We start from the raw sequence: 22,489 nt of genomic DNA on the forward strand, positions 1-22,489 counted from the left end.
CTGACTGCCATTATGTCCCAGTAGTGGTACTGGTATTCTGTGCAGTTGTAAGCTGTGCAACTGTCTGCAAAAATGCTTTGCAACTGAAAATGACAGTATAGTTAAACCTTTGGGCATGAGACTGCTACTCTTGGCTCTTTGGCTTCTAAACAGAAACCTGTGAGCTATGCTTTGGCTGTTGAATATTGCAGTCCATCTGCAGCAGCGTTATCTCTGTATTGCATCATTCTGTTGGAGAGTCAGAAGTCTACACCACTTCAGAGGAAGTGTCCCTTGTGATAATTTTACAGCAAAGTCAATAATTTTAAGGTAAAATTTCCTGCAAGAGATTTCTCTAACTCAAGCCAATCATAAAAATGGTATGAAAGTTCATTTTACTAAATAGCCTGTCATTGTAAATAGTGCTTGTACCAGTAATGGAAATGGTGATCACATTTTTATTACTGTGTCAGTCTTGGTTTGATTATATGGTGGTTTATCTTGGGTTTGAGAATTGTGTTGAGAGAAATAGGAAAACATTGAATTATTTTGATTTACATTTTCCTGTTGTTGAGTAGGAAATGGGCTGCAAGGGCATGCCTCTTTTACTTAATTCTATGCCCTGTTGTTATGAATTACCAGAAAGTCTCAACTGGGTTTGCTGCAGACAGCTTGAGAGTTATGAGACTACTTTACAAATAGTGAAGTGATGTTGTCTTGTGCTGTTCACTTTTACTGTGTGCCAAATAATGTTTCCACACTGAAATTTGGGAATGTGGTGTATCTGAATATCTATACATACATGCACAGGGGTTATAATGGGAGACAGCTAGCATTGTCGTTATTTTTCTGCAATGATAATGTGAAAATCCTTGACTAATACTGTTAAAGATCCCAGTATTACATTTGAGCGAGTTATGTGTTATGGTAGCTGCGTATAACCAAAAAATATATAATGTGTCACTTCACTAATTGTGAAGGTTTAAAACTTCTGAGCTACAAGAAGTGCAATAAAATCAGCTACATCACAGAATGGAGCCAGTTTAATACAAGTATAAATAAATGCACAAGAAGAGGAGATGCAGAGTAAAGCAGATAGTGGCTATTTCTTTTTTTAAATACTGAAGTTCTGTGTTTGCTTTTTCTTTAACTCAGTCTGTTTTCTCTCCCCAGGATTGGAATCTGACATGGCACACAGAAAATCCAGACTTCACCCAGTGCTTTCAGAACACAGTCCTGGTCTGGATTCCTTGCATGTACCTGTGGGTCTGCTTCCCAGTGTACTTTCTATACCTTCGTTGTCATGACAGGGGGTACATACAAATGTCAAACCTCAACAAAGCCAAAACGGTACGTAACTTTTTAAAATCAGAACTTATTAAGCTTATCTGGAAGTTTGAATCTGTTTTCAGCTGTTTTAGCACGCTATTTTTGTTGCGCATCAATCTCGGCCTGTGTGCACACTTCAACTGTAACTTACTTGTTCTACTTGTGTTTGATTTCCAAGCCTTATGTGTTTCCATTGCCCTTTTATCAGTAGGCTTTCTGAAATTTACTCTGACATAGCAAAAAAAGCATGCAAATCCTTTGTAAGACCAGTATTTTAAGGCAACTCAATCTTGAGGCCTTTATTTCAATAATAAAAAGAATTTATTACCCTGTCAGCTTCTTAAGTTACACAGCATAGATTTCTAGAGCTGCTGCAGGTGTTCTATTCCGCTTCTATTGTGAAATAGGTACTTAATGTTTTCTTACTTCTTTTTCCGCTATAGAATAAGTGAAAAGTTTTAAGAAGGACTATAATAGCATGGTGTATTGGAGAGTTTTTGTCTCTGCAATCTGTTATTCTGGAGTGAGATTTACCAGCTTTCTGCTTCATAATACACTGAATTATACGATACTAAAAATTAGTAAACTTTTTTCTTCTAGTAGGGATCCAATAGGTAAAGCCAAATTACTCTTCTTTTGTGCATGTTGTAGAATTGCCCAAAAGAGATGATCTGTTTGAGTCCTCTTCTACTAACACATAACATCTAGTGTTCATGTATATGTTGTGCTGCCTAATCTGTGTGAACTGATGTATGAAATACACTTTTGTATTGCAGGCTTTGGGCTTAATACTGTGGATAGTCTGCTGGGCAGACCTTTTCTACTCTTTCTGGGAAAGAAGTCAAAACATTTTTCGAGCTCCATTTTTTCTCGTTAGGCCTACAGTATTGGGTATAACAATGGTAAGTTCTTCTGTTATGGCCTTTGTTCATGCAAAGCCTTAAGCAGTAACACGCATCTTAGTATTATTCAGAGTGTTGTAATTCTTTAAGCTACAATCTTTACATACAGACTTAGTCTGCAGTTGAACTGTGAAATAATGACTCTGAAATGTCTGCTTTCTTTTAATAAAAAAATCAGAAAAAAACACCCAGCCCAGCTGTGCTCAGTGCATTGCATGTCAGCACACAAGCCAGTGCTAGTTGTCTTGCCTTTTGATAGGCTTGAGCTACCATTCATTTAATAGCTTGACTCAAGCATTTGGGGTGTTGGGGTTAGTCAGGAAATACTTGGAAAGGATATAGTGTCACTATAATTGCATGTTGATTTGGAGGAATCAAGTCGAGAGTACTGATTAAACCTAGATAACACAGATCACACTGAACTTGGTAAAAGACTGTTGAAGGCATTGCATTATTAAGTGTCTTATTACAAACTCTTGCAAGTAACATTTCTTTAGTGCATGTTTTCTTTGTTACATCTGATGGCACGATGGAAAGTCTTAAATGCCACATGAGGCACACAGGTGTCCCCAGCTAACACTTTCTACCTAGATGCATAAGTATTGTCTACTTTCACAGCAGTATCTGCAGCCTGCATTTCAAGGAAGATGCCTTGCTATTCGTTTATTGTCAGTTGCCTTACATTTATCACAGACTTGGAATGGTAGTGACTAAACATGATGCTCAAGGGGCGGATGGGATGGGTCGCAACCACAACAGCAATAACAACAACAAAAAAAACCAAACCAAAAAAACCCAACAGCCCTGAAACATACTGAGAGATGCAAGAGCTGTTAAATAGTTTGTGGTCATTTAATAATGCAATTGTCAAGCTTTTGTCAGGCTGATTGAAAATGCATGTTGCAGCAGTCAAGTGAGATTACTAAGTTGTACCAGCTTCCTAAAGGACTCTGAAAACACACAAAATGCAGAAATAGAGTAATATTTGGTCAGCGTTGTTTGGCATTGTGGCTTGTATGGAAAGAAATCTTTTTATTTTAAAAAGAATTAGGAAATACTTGGAAAGGATATAGTGTCACTATAATTGCATGTTGATTTGTGACGCAGAACCAGAAAAGTAAAGAAATAAAGACAGGCAGCTTTTGACAGGGCTTTTGTGTATGTGGTCACTTACTTCAATATAATACATACTCTTTTTCCCTTTTTTGTCCACTTCTTACCTTTACTGCTCCAGAGAATTTCCTATTTAAACGTATTTTTGAATTAGACTTAAAATCTCTGGCTGTTAGAATGTCTGGGAGATACTGGATTTGAAATGTTAAGTAAGCACACCTAAACACAGTACCTTGTATATGTGTGTAACATGTTGTAAAACTTCAAGCTTGTGAATATATTTTTATCTTATTTTTCCACAGTTGCTTGCCACATTTTTAATACAATATGAAAGAATAAAAGGAGTCCAGTCTTCAGGTGTAATGACAATTTTCTGGCTCATCTCATTATCATGTGCTGCAGTGGTTTTTAGATCCAAAATAATGCATGCTTTAAATACGGTAAGTGATTGCTAGCCTCATTCAGTTGAAAATAATCCCAAATGCTGCAGTAATAGAGTAGTTGCTTGCTAATTATGCCAGTCGAGTCCGTTAATGATCCATTCAGTGTACCTTCATTCCTTGGGTTATAAAAGCAAAACAAGCAAGACTTAATGGCCCTTGTTTTGAAATGGTAGTGAAATTCGTAGTGATCTTAACTGTAGCAACAGTTGCTGAGAAAATTCTACTAGTTGTTCCAGAAAGGGTATGTGTCTGCTTGAGTACAATAAAAGTGTATAATCTTTGATATGAAACTGTTCTGGGAGTTTACGTCATCTTCCTGTTGATTATACAGTGGATTTCCTGAAACACTTGGTTTGATGGTAGTGTGGTCTCATCTGCTGAGACGGAAGTGTACAAGTGAAATATTTTTATGTCAGTCTGCTTTATAGTAAGGCCACCTCAAATATCAGATTAATTGTGGAGCTGCCTGAAAATGGCATATCACTTTTATTTCTTGAAACCTTTAAGCCATATTGTGAATTTTGAGAACTTTCAGCCAACTTTTGTCTTTAGCTGTTGGGAGTGGGATTTTACTGGTGGATGTGTGTCCATCTGTCCCTGTGCTTTGATTTCTGTGGATTACGCTTTATGTATCAGTCCCAGTCTAAAAAATGGAAGAAACTCTGGAATTTGAGCACAACGCAACAAACTGTAATCTAAATTCTGCTCCTCTAATTCTTATTTTCTGTGTCCATACTAATTAACAAATTAGCTTTGAAAACTCCTTACTACCCAGTACATAAATGCCTTGCTCCTCTAAAGAATACCTTGGCTTCAAATTGGGGCATGCTGTGTTGGTACAAACCGTATCTTAAAGAGAACTTCTCTACAGAGGAAGTTCATGCTTGTGTGGTTATGGCAGTGATTGATTAAAAATAAATGGTATCTTTCATCTCTTCCCCCCTCTCTTTACCTTCCCTTTACCAAAATAGACATTGACTTTAATTTGCATGGGCGTGGGTAGCGTAATATTTATGTAGTTTGCAGAATTTATAATAAAGAGCTGTTTTATGTTTAATAGTAATGTTGTTTTAAAGAAATTCCTCAAGCCTTCTAATTGGAATGTTACCTTCCTTTGTAGGGTGCTGAAGTGGATGCATTTCGTTATGTCACCTTCTGCATCTATTTTATCCTGTTGTTTGTGCAGCTCATCCTGTGTTGTTTTCCAGAACGACCACCTTTGTTTTCTGAAACAGTAAATGATCCTGTAAGTGTTCAGTCTGTACTGAGTGCTGAGTATCATATGTGTAATATTCTGTACAATGAGTTACAGGGCCATAGTTTCCCAGATGCCAAATAATTCAAATCTTGTTGACTTGTTTGCAATAGAGTGTTCTTTCTGCTCTTTAGTTGGTGATGCAGAAGATGAAGATCATAACATGCAAAACAGGGTGGGCTGTATTTAAGAGAAAGAGCAAAAATACTGTTTCAGTCATTCCTGAAGGTTGTCATGTGTATTTATATTCAGTAGTGCTTCTGGCAATTGGTGGGAAATACTGATTTGAAATGCTGTCCTCCTAGTCATCTGATGCTGTTTAGTAGGCAGTAGGATGTGTATTCCCTTCCTATTGAAGGTGGGGAAGAATCTACACCTGGAAAACTTGTGAATCTGGATAGATGCATTTTATTTCCATGTTTACTTCTCTTGTGTCAAGCAAAAATTTAACCAGCTCAATTGCAAGAGCAGTTAATGTTAGAGGGTGGTCTGGATGTAGAAATTTAATTTTATCTAGACATGATCTTTTTTGCATGTGTTCTTAATTATATGTGCTGGCTATGTGGCATGGATCTAAAGTGAACCAAGGGATGCTGGATCATTATACTGCTTGCTTAGCCCCGGGCTAGACCTTCTGAGTTACAGTGGAGTGACACCTGTCACTGCCTGGAGTTTGGATATGCCAAGTTTAGAAACCTCAGTTCTGTATTTTTTTTTATAAGGTGTAATTCTGGTTTGATGGATGTTAGGTGGCACTGACTGATGAAGGAAGATGTGAAGTGTGTGTGTGAAATAAATGTTGCCTTTGTAAATGTGGAAAAGCTCTGTAATCAGTTGCACTTACTGAATTCCACAGTTACTTTCTCCATTGATACCCAGCGTGCCAGTGGTGCTCTGCATTACCACTGGCAGTCAGTCTGTGTGTATATGCCTGGAGGGAAGAGTATACTGCTGAGTCTTTGGATCCTCTTCATCTTTGGGTTCTTTTCATCTCATTCAGGGATGAAATGTATTTGACAGGATACTGTGGATTTATGGAAACCTCCTTTTCTGCTTTGATCATGGCTACAATAATTACAAGGTGCTTTGAGACCACAGTGGTTTGGTTTTGTGTTCTGAGTGTCTCTAGGAAATAGGACAGACCTCAAATTTTAACCTTCTTTTTTCATGAGTGGTGTGTTTGTTGAATGTTATGATGGGGAAAAGAACAAAGCAAGTCATGTTAGTCAGTCTTAAATTCTGCTTTATTCCCTTCTGCCAAGCATTTCCAAACCAGAAATGTTTGTAAGTCTTAAGTAAAATCTTATTATATGTTACTTAAGCCAAAAAACCACAGTGACATTTCTAAGATGTAGATGCTGACGTATATAGAAGTCAAACAATGTGTTTTGTCACTTGTTTTCACTTTGTTTACATTACGTAAGTCCAGACTTGTTACAGCTTGTTGTCTTCATTCTATATGGCATGAATGTTAGTAGGTTTAATAGCTCTTTGTGTGATAACTATTTAATTTTATCAAAAATAGTATTATTTTAACAGTAATGGAGTATGTTTTAATGTTTTAAACTTTTGCTTTGTGCAAATGAAGTCCAGTTTTCGGTAGTACAAGAGCTAGTGGACTCTTGAATTTAGAGTTTCCACCTGCATGCAAGTAGATTACAAAAAGCATAAAGGAAAAAAGTGATACAGCGTTTTATGTAAAGTTCAGAATATTTTGAAATTTTGTTGAAGTTGGAAGTATTCCCTATATTTGCTGAAGTAGAAATCTGTCTGTCAGGAATCTTGGCGTGGCTGAGGGCTGAAAGTACTGCCCCCCACCCCCCTTTTTTATTTTTAAATTTCTCTGAGTTTAAAACCTTTTGTTTATTCATTACATGATGGTGTTGGATTTGCTTGCAATCATTTCGTTGCAAGTGTTTAAGTACTTTGGAGATGTGGAATTCTTATCCCCTTTCAAAAAAAAGTGTCTGTCTCATACATACTGTTCCCTACAAAGTTGCAAAAAAAGTTGTCGTGTGAAGAGGAAATGCAGGAGTCTGTTTTGTGTAGCTTGATTACAACACATTTCAATATAGTTTAGTGGAGAAGCCAGGTTACACAAACATGAGTTGAAAAATGCAGATCTTGGAAACACTTGGCCCTGGCTGTTTTAATTGCAGTACTCTAATGATGTTTGGTAACTTTTGTAGATGGAAATACCTGAGTTGCTCCAATTATAGTTGATGATAAAAACCTAGTGGTTTGTGTGCCAAAGGAATGGCTGGTTTTAGCATTCTTTAGATGCTGTACAGAGCAGCGGAAGAGGGAAGAGAGAAATCTGCACTGGAATTCGGCAAGTAAATCACCTTTAGTGCCTTTGAAATTCTTCCAGCCTTCCTTTCTGCTGTTTTAATCCAATCAGATTAGGGGAGGATGTTAACCTGAAGAGTAGTTAAAAAAGACAGCCATTGTGCTGGATGTAGAACACAAGCTAGCTGCATACCTTTATGGATACTTAAGTTTCCCATGCTTATTGATGAATGAGATGCAGGGGTTTTAGGGGCTGTTTTGGGATGCTTTTATGGAGTTTACAGTCTTTTTTTTTTTCATTTGTGTAACTGTTTTGATAGTCACAGCACGTAACTGCTAGAACAGAAGAACTGAATTCTTCATTTATGGCTAACTCTACCCTATTAACATTATGCTCTTATGGTAGCATACCTTGCATTGATATAGGTAGGCACTGATCATGGCATCTTGAGAGATTGTCTGGCCTGCACTGTCTTATAAAATTCCCTCAACTATTTGTTGCGTTGTTGATCCGGAGCACTGCTATTCCTGTGTCCCAGTGGTCTAGTCTGCTGACAGCCCCGAAGCTGTGCTTGTGTTTTCTGAACAAACTCTCAACAGGGTAAATGACAAGTTTAGTAATGTGAAAAAAATACTGTAAACAAAAGGAATTTCAAAAGCATCTTTTCTGCTTGGTTTGTTTCTTTTGGCCCTGTATCAGTCACTTTGTATGCGGATTGATTTCTTTTTCTCTCCTTCAGAATCCATGTCCAGAGTTCAGTGCTTCTTTCCTCTCCAGAATCACATTCTGGTGGATCACTGGGTAAGATCAAGATGATGCATAAAGCACCAGTTAAAGTTAGATGGCATTTTAGGATCCTGCTTTCAGAGTTAAATTAGCAATAATCATGCAATAATAATTTTGGTTGTTTTGTAGATAAATTGATTAGGGTTTTTTTTTTTTCAAATTTGATTAGTCTTTTTTACTTCCTTTGTAGGGTCTTTATAATTTTAAATTTTGCCAGTATATATTTAGTATGTTTGCTGAAAGAATATAATAAAAAAAAACCCTTCTACCTTCTTATATTTCCCAAAGAATTTTTATCTGCTCTATTTAGAAACTAAGGCATTCACAACTGTTAGCTCTTTTTGTCCAGTAGGTTCTTTTTTTTTTATTAACTTGGCTTTAGTTATGCTATATGATTTGGTCACAACACATGTTTTTTGTGAGTTAAAACACAGAAACATGTAAAATAATATTGGTATATAGTTGTGGTTGGTACTTGGCCCAAGTTCCAACAGAAAGCTAGATGAAAGGAATTGCTTTGTAAATTAAAGGCTAGTAAAGATTCTGAAACTTGGTAGGCATGGGAATATTAATTGCCTGGCTGATTTTTAGATGAGATCACTTCATCCTTTCTTTTATTTTCCCTGAAATTTGAATTCAGTGGCATATCCTGGATCCTTAGATGTTTTGGTGTCTAATTCTCACAGTAAAGACAGGAGGATGTATGTTTTAGCATCTGGACCTGTGTTGCTACGGGTACTGCCTCTTGCATGCGTTTTTGTCAAGAGCTGGCTCTGTTTTGGGGCTGGATGTAAGGGCCCCTCACTACAAGAAGGACGTTGAGGTGTTAGAGTGTGTCCAGAGAAGGGCAACGAGGCTGGTGAGGGGTGTGGAGAACAAGTCTTATGAGGAGCGGCTGAGGGAACTGGGGTTGTTCAGCCTGGAGAAAAGGAGGCTGAGGGGAGACCTCATCACTCTCTACAACTACCTGAGAGGAGGTTGTAGCGAGGTGGGTCTCGCTTGGTGGGTTCCTTGTCTCTTCTCCCAAGGAACAAGCGATAGGACAAGAGGAAATGGCCTCAAGTTGTGCAAGGGGAGGTTTAGATTGGATGTGAGGAAAAATTTCTTTCCTAAAAGAGTGGTTAAACATTGGAACAGGCTGCCCAGGGAAGTGGTTGAGTCACCATCCCTGGAGGTATTTAAAAGACGTGTAGATGAGGCGCTTAGGGACATGGTTTAGTGGGCATGGTGGTGTTGGGTTGACGGTTGGACTCGATGATCTTGGAGGTCTCTTCCAACCTTAATGATTCTATGATTCTATGACCACTGTCTTATGGCATATATATATACACACACACATCCCTCTAGTGTTCTTAAATATATAGTGCTGATTCTTTCTAATACAGGTTGATGGTTCAGGGTTATCGGAGACCTTTGGAAGCCAAGGATTTGTGGTCATTAAATAAAGAGGACAAATCGGAGGAGATAGTGCCAGGTTTGGCTAGAAACTGGGCAAAAGAGTGGGCAAAGACCAAGAGGTAAGTTCAATTATCCTGGTTGGCAGTTCTTCCAAGGTGTGGAGGTTCAAAAGCTCAAGTTACTCAGCCTCTACTTAGAGGTGTTTGTCATCTGTTATCAAGCCTGCTTTTGTAAGGCCCAAGTGGCAGCTCGGTATTTGTCCGTAAGTGCATACAGAATAGGAACCAAGTAGGGTGTTGTGTGTCGCCTTTATGAAGGGCTGCATCAAGTTTCCCTTAGCCTTTCATGATCCGAAGCTGATTATTGTTACTTTTGATGTGTGGTTTTTTGCCTGGGGGGGGGAATATTTTCACACAAACTTCAGTCACATAATTTAGGAGCTTGGGCTCCCTCTATAGTTAGTGAAGCCTCAGGAGGGCAGTTCAGGGTGTAAAAGTGAGAAGCTTATTTCTTTCCTTTGACTATATAGGGAGCCTGGGCATCTAAGCCAGATGACTAAAATTAGAAAGACTGCATGCCTGCAGTTTCCATCCTACTTTCATCATCCTTTACTGAAGTAAATAGAAGTACCTTTTCATTGAAGGAAAATTGCTTGCTTGTTTACACAGTGTATTTTTACATACAGCTTGTCCTCAGAAGTTTGGAATTATATAGTTTGGCATAAGTTAGATGTATGAAATGAATGTGTTCAGTCCATTGGGGATGACTTGGTATAAATCTGACTGCAGTCTTTTAACTCCAGTGGTACAGTGAGGCCTTCATTTTGATTAAAGTTCAGCATACTGGGTTCTAGAATAGTAATGTCCTTTGCTCTTTAAGTTTAGCACAGGTTACGGCCCTATTCCTCATTCCCCAGGGCAGGCCTATAGGAGAGATTCAACAGGAATGTTACCTATCCCTACAAAGAAGACCATTTCTGAACGGCCAGTTCATTTAGCTATGGTTGTATGATTAAGATGATGTTTGACAGTAAAACCCAGTTAAACTATTAAGAAGGGCAATGAACAGCTCAAACTCATTTGTATACTGTGTATTTTTCCAGTTGGCTTTATGCTTGAATAAAGGCTACGTTATATACCTACTCTTATTTCAGGCAACCGTTAAACATGTTATACTCGCCCAAAAAGCAGCAAAAATCAAGCGATTCACATGGTGATGTGACAGAAGAGGCTGAAGCTTTGATTATAAAACCATCTCAGAAGGGCTCTGAAGCATCTTTATTCAAGGTGTTATATAAAACCTTTGGACCATATTTTCTCATGAGCTTCCTGTTTAAAGCTGCACATGATCTCTTGATGTTTGCAGGCCCAGAAATTCTGAAGTAAGACCTATATACTTCATTATTGTATTAAAAGTATGTGGACAGAATTTAAAACACACTGGTATTTCACTCACCAAGCTGCTCTGCCTTCAGCTGGTTCAGTGGGGAAGAGTTGTCATGCAAGTTAGAGACCATGCACACAGATGATTTTGGTCCATTTGTTTTCAAATTATAACATCATGCATTAAATGTTTGACTTTTTGTGTTCCTTTCCAACACTAGGAAGGCCAGGCAGGAACATAATCAATAATAGCAGGAGAGTTTATTTAATTCTAAGCTGTAATGATTGTGGGACTACAAGTCACAGTATGTGAAGCAACAGAGAGCTGAGGAGGTAGGAGGAGGTGTATTGCTTTAAGGTGAGAAGAAGTAAAACAACTGTACGCGGTTGTATTTTAGCTGGAGGGAATATGAGACTGTTTAGTGTAGCTCCAAGGGAATGCTGTACATGTAAGGTATGTGATACTTCATGTTTTAAAGTAGTACATTGTTAGGAGGAGGGAGTGATGTGTGCTAATATAAAACGATCTCCAGTTTCTAAGAAGTTTGCTTAAGTGTTTTATCTAAGTTTGGTACTTTGGGTGCTTGCATGACCCATATAATGTTTGGAATAATCTAAGGTTGTAACCCTGACATTTCATTTTGATTTGCATATATCAAGAGAACCAATTCCTCTCTCCACAGATTGCTAATCAACTTCGTAAATAACAAAGGTGCCCCAAACTGGCAAGGCTACTTTTATACAGGGCTGCTGTTTGTTTGTGCATGTCTTCAGACACTGATTCTTCACCAGTATTTTCATATTTGCTTTGTAACTGGAATGAGGCTCAAAACAGCTATTGTTGGTGTAATTTATCGAAAGGTAGGTTTTTCTTTAAATATACGACAATACCTCTCTGACTGTGCAAATGTATCGCTTAAGCCTGAATAATTAAAAGTAGTTAGGAGACTCTGGTAGGCTGATTCCTAACTCTTAATAGAAATAAGAGAATATCTAATTTATAAATAAAAGCCTTTAAGATAGAGCAGTTTTCTAGTTTACTAGTTAAAGTTCAGGCACCTTCTTCTTTCCACTGCCAAAGAAGAAACCTTGTCTCAATTAGACTAGGGGTGTGAAACTGCTTCAGTTTGTGCAGAAATTAAGATGCATCTACACTTACAGCTTCATTTGGGACTTAGCAGCAGTGCCACCTCATCATAAGCCACCAGTTCATAAGCTGGAACATTTTAGACAGCTGTGGACTGATTGCTCTGTGTGAGAAAAGTGTGTGACAAGAAGTGAAGATTCCGCTTCTTACACTAAAAAAACATAACAAGCAAACAATACCCCTCTCCAAGTAATAAAGCCACCAACCAACCCTAACCCCAAAGACTGCTTGTTGTCTTTAATTCTCTATTAGTTTAAACCCAGCTGCTTGCTTCAAACTAGACAATTTGCATTTTGTAAGATGTGCAGGGTAAACAGAATATGAAGCAGGAAAAGGATTGCTTGTAATTTTAAAGATGAAGCTCTGTAAAGCAATTGAATTCTGTGGAGAAAATGCAAATGAGTAAGTCTTCCTTCATGTTGCCTTAATTGTTTTTTGTTTTTAATCTGCACCTAGGCACTCGTTATCACAAATTCTGCTAGAAAGACTTCTACTGTGGGTGAGATTGTGAATCTAATGTCTGTGGATGCTCAGAGATTCATGGACTTGGCTACATATATAAACATGATTTGGTCTGCACCTCTCCAGGTGATATTAGCACTGTACTTGCTGTGGCAGGTGAGTATTGTGTGTTGTTTCCTGTTTTGACTTTGGCAATGTGCTGCTTCCTATGGTCATGACTACAAACAGCTGTTGTTCAGACCACTGGAGGGGTTTACAGCAGTGTGGAGAAAATGGTGTTTGTTTAGAAGCCGTTCAGAGCGGCTTTGTCACTGCTGTCAGGAAGGAAGGCAGGAGGTTCTTAATTTGCACATCTGGGTGCATGTGGGGAGGATGCAGATGGGAGCTACTGTCTTTTAGGGGACTGCAGCACCTATAGTATCTCACTTTTCACTTGATTTAAAGAAAAGTGGTTTTGGTTCTGCACTCTGAGAGTCACCGTATCAGATGTTTGCTATTTCTAGTCCAGAGAGTCACCAGGCTGACTCTTCCCGATTCTCACTGTCAATTAGAAAGGTAATGAAGTTCCCCAAGAAGTCAGTAACTCCCTGCATGGGGGTCTACTTCAGAAGAACAGACAAACGAGCAAAAAGTGGAAAATATTAAAAGATCTCTGTATGTGTGTATAGATAGAAATATATATATAGAGAGAGATTGATCTATATCTATATATACCTCTCTATATGGGGGCCATATATGTGTGTTTGTTTCAAAAATCAAAGCACATAAACATCAACCCAAACCCCTACTTGATCCTTCTCTTCTTCCCCCAAGCTCTCTTGAAAAGGGAAGAAGAGGTTGAAAAGCTATTTCAGAATGCTTTTCTCTAGCATATACAGTGGTTTGACCCAAGTTTTTTAAAAATGAGTTTGAACAAATGTTTACAATTAAGTGCTTTTCAGAATTTAGGTCCTTCAGTGCTGGCAGGTGTGGCTGTCATGATCCTTCTGGTTCCGATAAATGCTGTGATGGCAATGAAGACAAAAACCTATCAGGTTAGAACCTTTATATATGTGACAGAGTGCTTTTAAGAAACATGTTCTGTTCTTTGACTTGTTCCTGAGGTTTGTCCTTCTAAATTTTTTTCCCTTCCCTCTATTTATCCCTTAAAAAAAGGGAAGGGAAAGAAAGGACAGAGGTGTTGTGTGTGCAGAATAAACAAACTCAGGTGTTTTTCAGCCTTACAGTGTATCTGTACATAATGGTCTAAAAACTTTGCAGTAGTAAAGACCAAGGTAGCAGGTTAGCCAGCTTCATGAAATGCCCGACGATTGGATTGGAAGTAGTTTAGTTTTTAACTTGCTGCCTAAGAACTAAAGTGCAAACATAAACTACTGTCTGCCTAATGAACCTTAATGAGTGAAATATTCACATTTCCAGGGCGATGGTTGCAGTGTTGGGGGTGTGTGGCTTCTTTTTTTTTTTTCCTTTTTTTTCCCCCCTGGAGGGATGAGGAGGGAGAAGTCTTAGTTGTTGGCTGTTCTTGATCCCTAGTCAATTTTATTTAGAGGGGATCAGTTTGTTACAGAAAGTGCACAAAAGTAAACGTAGACTCAAACTCTCATGTTTTCTATTGCAAAAACTTCTTCCAACAGCCCCACCGTGTGCTTTCTGGTACTAACTGAATGTCAGAGGAGATAGATTTATTTAAATGAAATCTTTTAGTTCGATGTTCATCAAAATATACCACAGCATTTGGTTCCTACATGGAAGAAGTAGGAGATACCTAGCCTGTCACAGCCACACTGCTGCTGGAACAGCTGTATGGGATAGCTGTACTGGTGCAGTCTACTGACTCTGCCTAGTGCTGAGTCAGAACATCATTTTAGCTTTGCACTGCCCTCATTAAAATACTTTATGAAGATGGAAACTTCTGAAGAATGGACTTTCTTCTTACGGCTGAATGGAAAGCTTTTTGCCTTAGTGCACCATCTGAAAGCCATTGATAGTGCTGAAAATGAAGCAAAACCAAGTTTGGCCTAAGGTTAGATGCAAACTGCACATCACTGAAGCTTGATTATAATGGCTTATTTTTTAACTGCATATTGTACCTAGTCCCAGGGCTTCCTGATGCAGGGTTAATCCCACTTAAACCAGTGCCACAATTGTTTTGATCTTGGTTTGGATTTTTAGTTGCGTGAAGCATTCTTTTAATTGATTTAAAACATCTTGTTAATTCTGCATATTTGTTTGTTCAGAGAGCATCTCAGATTTCCTGCTTGGGAAGCTAGTAAGCTTTTGATGATAATGAGGTAAATTTTGCCATTGCAAAATACAAAGCTCAGAACTTTGTGGCTCTGCCAAGTATTGTGCTCTGCTAATTATTTTTTGCAATGTTGTTTTTAGGTGGCTCAAATGAAGAGCAAAGACAACAGAATTAAGCTGATGAATGAAATTCTCAATGGGATTAAAGTTCTGAAACTTTATGCTTGGGAATTAGCCTTCAGAGAGAAGGTATTAGAGATCAGACAGAAAGAACTCAAAGTCCTAAAAAAATCTGCTTACCTTGCTGCAATGGCAACCTTCACTTGGGTTTGTGCTCCTTTTTTGGTAAGTGAAACAAATCTAGAAGTCTGCTCTCCTTTTTGGGATCATGCTTTGCAAGGCAGTGCTTGAGAACTTGTTTTGGTTTTGTTTTTTAATGAGTGGAAGAGTCAGAATGCCCTCCGCAGCGGTGGGAAACTGAACACTCACGTCTCCACTTCTCTATGAAAAGGCACTACTGTTTTCTTTGAAACTTAGTAACATCCAAGTTGGATGTATTGTAGAAGTTAATGGCCGAAGTATTTAAAAATAAAAACCTGCTCTGCATCCCCTTCTATTTTTGGTGGTGTACTTGAGAAACCTATGATTAAATGTACTGTCAGATTTAGAAGAGGTTACTAATGCGCACACCACCCTCCAGGTGGTAGCTGTGGCTGACAGAGTAAAACTTCCCTTATTTCAGCATCTTTTGGAGAGCAGCAGGTCCTTAGGTAAGAGTCCTTGATCGAATGGGACATTGTGCACCAGGTGTACCTCTGGCCTGGGTTCTCCCAGCATCTATTTAAGAACAACGTGGAGAGGTAAAGCCATTGCGTACCCTGGGATTGCTTCAAATTCTTATTAAAAAAAAAAAAAAAAAATTCTTGATATGGGAAACATCCCCACTGTGTTTGTGGTTAGCTTACATTTAAACTAATGAAAGGGAGAGAAGGGTGAGATCACATCAAAATTGCTTCAGACCCTATTAAAACAAGGGGCCATTGCTCTTTTCTGCAGAAGCAAAAAAAAAAAAGCCATGACTACATTAGGATAAAATATGTGCTGTTCCAGTTGAAGGTGTTTAAGTGTACTTTCCAGTCTCAGATTCCTTCTCCGCAAACATTTTTAGTGTTTACATTATGTTTTGGGCATGATGAAAGGCAGAAGAAGCAGTGCCCTGAGTAGGAAACATCAGCTGCATTCTTAAGTGAATGCTTTTCTAAAAGAAGTCTGAGATGGTTTTAATATAAATACATTATTAAATGGATTTTCTAAATAAAACTCTGCAGGTGGACTCCTTAATGCTGTTCTGTGGAGTCTGAGAAGACAAATTCACCTAACGAGTAGCTCTGTTTCAGCGCACATTGTGAATGTGTGGCAATGGTCCTGCATCTTAGGGGGTTTGCCACTGGGGCAGAATCGGTACAGCCCGAAGCGCAAGGCTGCAGTTTAACATCCTGTTTCTCAGATTTTTGTTCTTTCGTATATGTTCTTCTGAACTTCTGATTAAAGAATTATTGCAAGTGCCTACTTGAAAGCACTTTTGACATGCAAAACTCTTTATTTCCTCTACTCCTTCTCCTGTTTCCATGGCCAGGGCTCTTTAAAACATTGTTTAATAATGGTGTCAGGAACCTTCATTTTGCAGTACCTCCCCTACTGCTATGTGTGCTGATAAGGGTGTATTTCAGACTAATTGCTGGTAACACGAGAGTGCAGACATGCTGCTTTTGAGGTTATTCTTTGGACCCTGTCTTGTTTTTGATCTCTGTGGGAGGGCTTTCTCCCTGGGATATGGTTGTCCAAACTGAGGATTGTACAAACAAGCTACTGTACCAGGCACAGCTGAGTCAGCCACCGTACAAAGAACAATACATGTCTTCACAGCAGTCAGATTTTTAACAGAAATACTAATGTCTTCAATGGATGCTGTGCTTAGATGAGACTGCTCCTTAGGCATTTGAGCTAATTGTGTCAAGTCTTGTGGGAAGGGCAATGCCAAGGGTTAGCCTACCTTGATTTTTTGTTTTAAGTGGCAGTCAGTGGGAAAGATTTTATGTTCTGGTGGGCTAAGCCACCATGTTTTATTAAGCTCCATAAATGTAATAGAAAAGTGTTGTTACCATGGAAGAAAACACTATGAAGGGAATAAATCTGAAAGTGAACACTTGGTTTTACTTAGTATACTTTTAATTTTACGATAATTCAATCAACACATTTTTTAAAAATGTAAGTCAGTGTCTGGATTTTTTGAATTATTTCTGTGAGTGGTGATAGCAATGGTTCAATGTCATTTTCTTGTTCAGCGTGGATCTTAAGCTTTTCTTTTGTGAACTATATAGGTACTTATGGCCTTATGGCTTCATCTTTGTAATGCAGTAACATTTAGAGTTTCTTGGAAAACAATCTGTCCGTGATAAAGTGGGCTGTACTTGGAAATCTAGGGTTGTCGTAGTCTCTACAAAATATAAAATGGGTTAGCATTGGGGCGTTTCTAACTTTTCTGTCTATACGTCTTACTGATCCAGCATCTGGTACCGTGGGGAGTGCCTTAAAACTGAAAGAGCAGCAAGAAAGACTATTGATCATTCCTCTCCTTCCCTTCTCCTGCAGTGTGATCACAAATAGCCTGGGACATTTGTGATTTCACCCTCGCTATGTGAAGAAAGTGAGCACTTGACACCTTTCCAAGAGGAGCCATCAACTTCTTTTTACAACAATAGATTTAAATCAAATGTTTGTTTTGCAAAAAGTGTTATCAGGAACAGGGAAGTTACCAGAACATTACTCTTTCTCTGATTTGTAGAGCTCTAATTCCAGTTGTCAGACTGTGTGACTTCTGAGTTAGTGGCTTTAAAAAATGTTACCCTAACTGTAACCATTACACTTTGTTTCAGGTTGCCTTGTCCACGTTTGCTGTGTACGTCACAATAGACAAGAACAACATCTTGGATGCTCAGAAGGCATTTGTTTCCTTAGCATTATTCAACATCCTCAGGTTTCCATTGAACATGCTTCCTATGGTTATCAGCAGCATAGTAGAAGTAAGACTTCAGTCATTAACAGGTGTTTCTGCGCAGAAGTAGCCACTGGGTGGAAAGATTACATTCCTGTGCCTAGAGAATGTCCACTGGTGAAATTCAGCCACCTCAGAAAGGGAGCTTTGTATTTCCTGTGTGTTAAGTGCTGTGCAAGCAAAATTATCAATCCCAGTTATGGTGGATGGGCGTTCCTGAAATCAACCGTATTTCTTGTGGTTTGGGAAGGCCGAGTTTGATGACTATCCAAGAAACCATGCAATGGATTTAAGGAAGGATTAGGAGTGCATAATAATGATGTAATGTATATGTGGTGCAAAACAACAAGCTCTTAAATGTAATGAGCAGAGTATAAAATAGTTTTGCATCCCTTTCCCATGCAGGCCAGTGTCTCCTTGAAGCGCCTTAGGGTGTTCCTGTCTCACGAAGAGTTAGATCCAGACAGCATAATTAGGGGTCCCATCGCAGAGGGTGAGTTTCTTTTCCTATTGAAAATCAGTGTGTGCAGGTTTTGGGTGGCTTTGCAGTGTTTCTTTTGCTTTCTGTAACAAATTTACTGCATTTTGGTGGATTTCACTGATAAATTTTAGCTGGAAAGCAGAGAAGGGCGTTTGTAAAATGAAAATCATACAAAGTTTCTACCACCTTCTCAGGTAATTTCTATCCCCAGCTCCTGTGTCCAAGCTACAAAATGGTTGCATCCAGACACAGGTGGTCTCTTTAAAAATTACTTGTTAGACTTTTTTAGGTGTAGCCATTTGAAATTTGTAGGCAGTTAACAGAATGATCATTAATGCTGTGCCAAAACACAGCATTTTGGAGAAGAACAATCATGTAACACTTCAGCACACTTGAAGGAGAAAGGATAAGTCCCTGTTCTGGCAAATGCCTTTACTTTGTTTTGTGCAAAGGATGTTACTCCCAGTGTCACTCCCACTGTATCCAGTGTTGCTGGTCCCGTTATATAGAGCCGTTGAGGAGATACTAAAGCTGCCTTCATGCTTATCTGAAAAACTAATGCCCTTTTTCTTGCAAAATAAAACTTGACTTTAACTACATCAGTCATTTCTAAATGATTTTTCTTACTTCCTTTTTACAAAGATAGCGAAATCCCCATCACTGCCTCTCATGCAGTTAGCTGAGCTCTGTATCATTTTAGTCACTTGGCTTTCCAGTAAGCAGTCATCTGCTGTATTTTTTTTTTTTCTTCTCTCCATCTTCCTTTTGGGACTATCTGCTCCCCTTTCTCAGCTGATAACCATGAACACATTACTCACAAATCTTTAGTGTGGGGTTTTGTTGTTTTTTTTGGTTTTTTTGTCTGTAATGGGTTGTATTTGCATACTAATGTAAATAGTTACCTAGGCTAAGCATTTATTGCATACTTGGTTGAATTAGGAGTGGTATATTTTGAGTTGTCCCTGTAAAAATCTACAGATGCTGGTACCATGCAACATTTCACTGAACAGTATTTTTGGTCAAAATTATTTTATTTGGTAGTTTGATTTATTTTGCCCTATCATTCTTGTAGCAGCGTGGCTTCACACATGGAATAGGCAGTTTAGTTGATGCTTCCATTGAAGCACAAGTCAGATTAAGGCTGCTAGTTTCTTGAACTGACTTTGCAGTGCTGCAGTGGAGTTGCTGGATAAAGGAGGATTCAGCTGAGTAAGTCAGGGTCTTGCATAGTTGATATTCATGTACCTCCTGGTTACAGAATAAGTGTAACCTCAGAACCTCTGCTGTCTTGATAAATTCCGTAAAAGCAGAACACAAGCTTTTGGTAAGCAGGGGGTGGTTGTTCTGCTGGAAAGTAGCTTTATACCTCTGCTTATGTGTGCTTAGATTGACTTCTACGGCATGATCCAGAGCGTACAATTTAGCTGCTTGTATTGGCACTTTTATAAATATGAATTTTCTATTTGTCAGCTGAAGGAAGCATTGTTGTAAAGAATGCGACATTTAGCTGGTCCAAAAATGATCCTCCTTCACTGAACAGGTAAGAATTAGTACCCTTCATTCCGCTCCATAATGTTGCTGCATCATAAATGATCTGTATTTGAATTATAAAATCTATGTGCAGAAGAGTTTGTTGCCTTAAAGGAACAGGAGAACAAATAACATTTGTTCTATATCTTTTTTTTAAACCAGGGGCTTCATGAACTAGAGGAATTTACAAAGTATGTTGTATGTATGGAATGCATAAAGGGGAGTAGCAAGAGGTATAATGGGAGGAGAGAAAGCCTCAGAGATTTCAAGTTCTTGCTACGTGCTGCAGATGGGATGAGCTGCATCTAGAGGATGCAGCCAGATTAGTCCCTCGTAATTATCCATAGTCCCTCATCTTTGCACTATGTCCTCAGAGTCTTCCTTTTAAAATTTTATTCTCACTGAACTGTAGCCATCCTTGATTCCCATGCCAGTGAAGAACCTTGCACATGGTATGACTAACAAAGTAACTGGGTGATGCAGCTACAAGCGATGTCTTCCCTGTGCCCTGTCCCCTTCCTCAATTTTGGCTGCTCTTTCTTGGGCCTTAAATTGCATATTCTTTGGGACAAGGATGCTGTTTGGGAAGTATCCATTGATATTGACATTTGTGTTCACAGAACATTTGAGAGAAATATTGGACAGGTTGTGTCACAGTGCTGCTTTTTCTTTCTTTTTTCTTCCCCTTTTGACTTATTACATATTAAGATGCTATGTCACAAGTATAGGAAGAGCTGGGTACTTTCTGAATGAGAGGTTTGCATTTTCAAACAGTTAAAGTTTCTGTGCTGTGTCAGCATTTGCAGTGGGTATTCACATTGCATCTGGCTTTATATAGGTTGTTCAATAGACTGTTTAACTACTGGGATGTGCCAGCAAGTGACACTGAATTATGTGCACTTTATTTCAGCATTAATTTCACTGTTCCTGAAGGCTCCTTGGTAGCTGTTGTTGGTCAAGTTGGCTGTGGAAAGTCTTCATTGTTGTCTGCATTACTGGGGGAGATGGACAAAAAGGAAGGCTACGTGGTTGTCAAGGTGTGATGTGTCTGAAGAATTGTTCAGCTATTTGTGGGTATCGCTAGAGGGATTCTAGATTTCCAAGTCGTGTGAAGAGGGGAAGAGACAGCCTTTCGAATGAATGCGTTTTTTAGCCCGATTTCCTGGCAAGACATGTATATGCTTTAGCCTGCACTCGTGTGTAATTGCCTGTTAAGCTTCGACCCAACAACTTCTAAATCTGTTGGTTTCAAATTTAGCCAAATAGACAGAATGATGGAGGTCTCAAGGCTAAGTATTCTGGTGAGTCTTGTTGGCAGCCAGGTATGAGGCGGGGAGACCCTATTATACATACTTCAGCCTGAGGAAGAGCAGTATTGGTTCATATCTTCTCAGACATCAGAGAATTACAAGGAGAGAGGGTACACCCAGATACCCAAACATGGTACAGAAACAGAAAAGCTGCTGTCGTAGTTTGTACTTTCTTAGACATCAGAGTTGCACAGAGCTGGCAGAGGAAAAATGACCTGGAAGCAAGTAAATAAGTAGAAAGTCCTTGTTTTGGATTTTGCTGCTGCTTTAATGTATGGTAAGAGAATTATTTTAAGAGCAAAGCAAATACATTGCTTTTAAAAGAATGCACATTTGGTCACCTCCAAAATTGTTCGGAAAAAAAGTAGGTGAGATCTGAATCACTGATTATTTGTGCAGAAAGAGAAGGCAGAACTAATCTTTAAAGCAAAATACTTTTCATTAGCTCAATCTCTTCCTTTGAAGTGACTTTTATATAAAAACTACTTCGCCTGCTTTCTGCAGAAATCTCTTTGCAGGGATGCATTTGTGAAACACTTGCATTCCAGATTAAATTGTTTTATGCAGAACATAGTTTATAACTATATGAAAGAACTAATAACTCTTGAAATTCTGTAATCGTGCAAACATATTCTCTAAACAAATGTTTTCTCCAAGTTTGCATTAGAGAATCATATTTTGTTTGAAGTCCTTTATTTTCCACCAACACACTTTGTTACATTCAGTTGTAGAGAGGATTATAAAAATAACATTTTGGAGGAGGCAGTAGCCCAAGAACTACTTCGTGCAGTTTTGAAATGACCATAGGCAATTTGTGAGGTGATTAGCACTGCCTGCCTCACAAAGCCCTACTGTGCTTTGACTTTGCGTGCAGACTTTTAGTCTAAAGTACTGAATAAGGAACTTTATTTTTCTTGCAGGGCTCAGTAGCCTATGTTCCTCAGCAAGCCTGGGTCCAAAATGCAACTCTGGAAGATAACATTATCTTTGGAAGGGAGGTGAATGAGAGCCGGTACAAGCGTGTGATTGAGGCTTGTGCACTGCTGCCTGATATAGAGATTCTTCCTACGGGGGACAAAACAGAAATAGGAGAAAAGGTATTTCCCATTCTACCATAACAGTGCTATTGCTTGTAGTTAAGGCCATATGACTTCTATTCTACTTTATCTTAAAGTTGTATTGAATTTTAAACATTCACAGTAGAAATCCTCTAGAATGAGGCAAATTTGAACAGTATGTTTTCTTTGTCTTTAAGCCTCAAAGGGGAGGAAACCTGTCCGCAATTACAAATGCAAAAGCATCTTGCAATGACAGTTTTCAATCGTCTCTAAGTTGCCATGGTCATAGAGCAGAAAAATGTATGGAAACAGGAAGAGAAGAGTT

General features: G+C 38.7%; 1 protein-coding gene across 1 annotated transcript in view; it reads left to right on the top strand.

The window, feature by feature from the left end:
* Positions 1–22,489, top strand: part of ABCC1 (ATP-binding cassette, sub-family C (CFTR/MRP), member 1) — a 46,219-nt gene that overhangs the window by 823 nt on the left and 22,907 nt on the right. Inside the window, exons 2-17 of the mRNA XM_009324819.1 lie at positions 1,153–1,329; positions 2,085–2,210; positions 3,626–3,763; positions 4,887–5,012; positions 8,051–8,112; positions 9,483–9,614; positions 10,649–10,876; positions 11,561–11,738; positions 12,481–12,642; positions 13,428–13,520; positions 14,872–15,075; positions 17,667–17,813; positions 18,191–18,278; positions 19,737–19,806; positions 20,707–20,833; positions 22,027–22,203. Coding sequence (XP_009323094.1) covers positions 1,153–1,329; positions 2,085–2,210; positions 3,626–3,763; positions 4,887–5,012; positions 8,051–8,112; positions 9,483–9,614; positions 10,649–10,876; positions 11,561–11,738; positions 12,481–12,642; positions 13,428–13,520; positions 14,872–15,075; positions 17,667–17,813; positions 18,191–18,278; positions 19,737–19,806; positions 20,707–20,833; positions 22,027–22,203 — 2,235 coding nt within the window. The remainder of the gene's footprint in view (positions 1–1,152; positions 1,330–2,084; positions 2,211–3,625; positions 3,764–4,886; positions 5,013–8,050; positions 8,113–9,482; positions 9,615–10,648; positions 10,877–11,560; positions 11,739–12,480; positions 12,643–13,427; positions 13,521–14,871; positions 15,076–17,666; positions 17,814–18,190; positions 18,279–19,736; positions 19,807–20,706; positions 20,834–22,026; positions 22,204–22,489) is intronic.

Source organism: Pygoscelis adeliae, unplaced genomic scaffold (assembly GCF_000699105.1).
Source record: "Pygoscelis adeliae isolate BGI_AS28 unplaced genomic scaffold, ASM69910v1 Scaffold85, whole genome shotgun sequence".
Classification (NCBI taxonomy): domain Eukaryota; kingdom Metazoa; phylum Chordata; class Aves; order Sphenisciformes; family Spheniscidae; genus Pygoscelis; species Pygoscelis adeliae.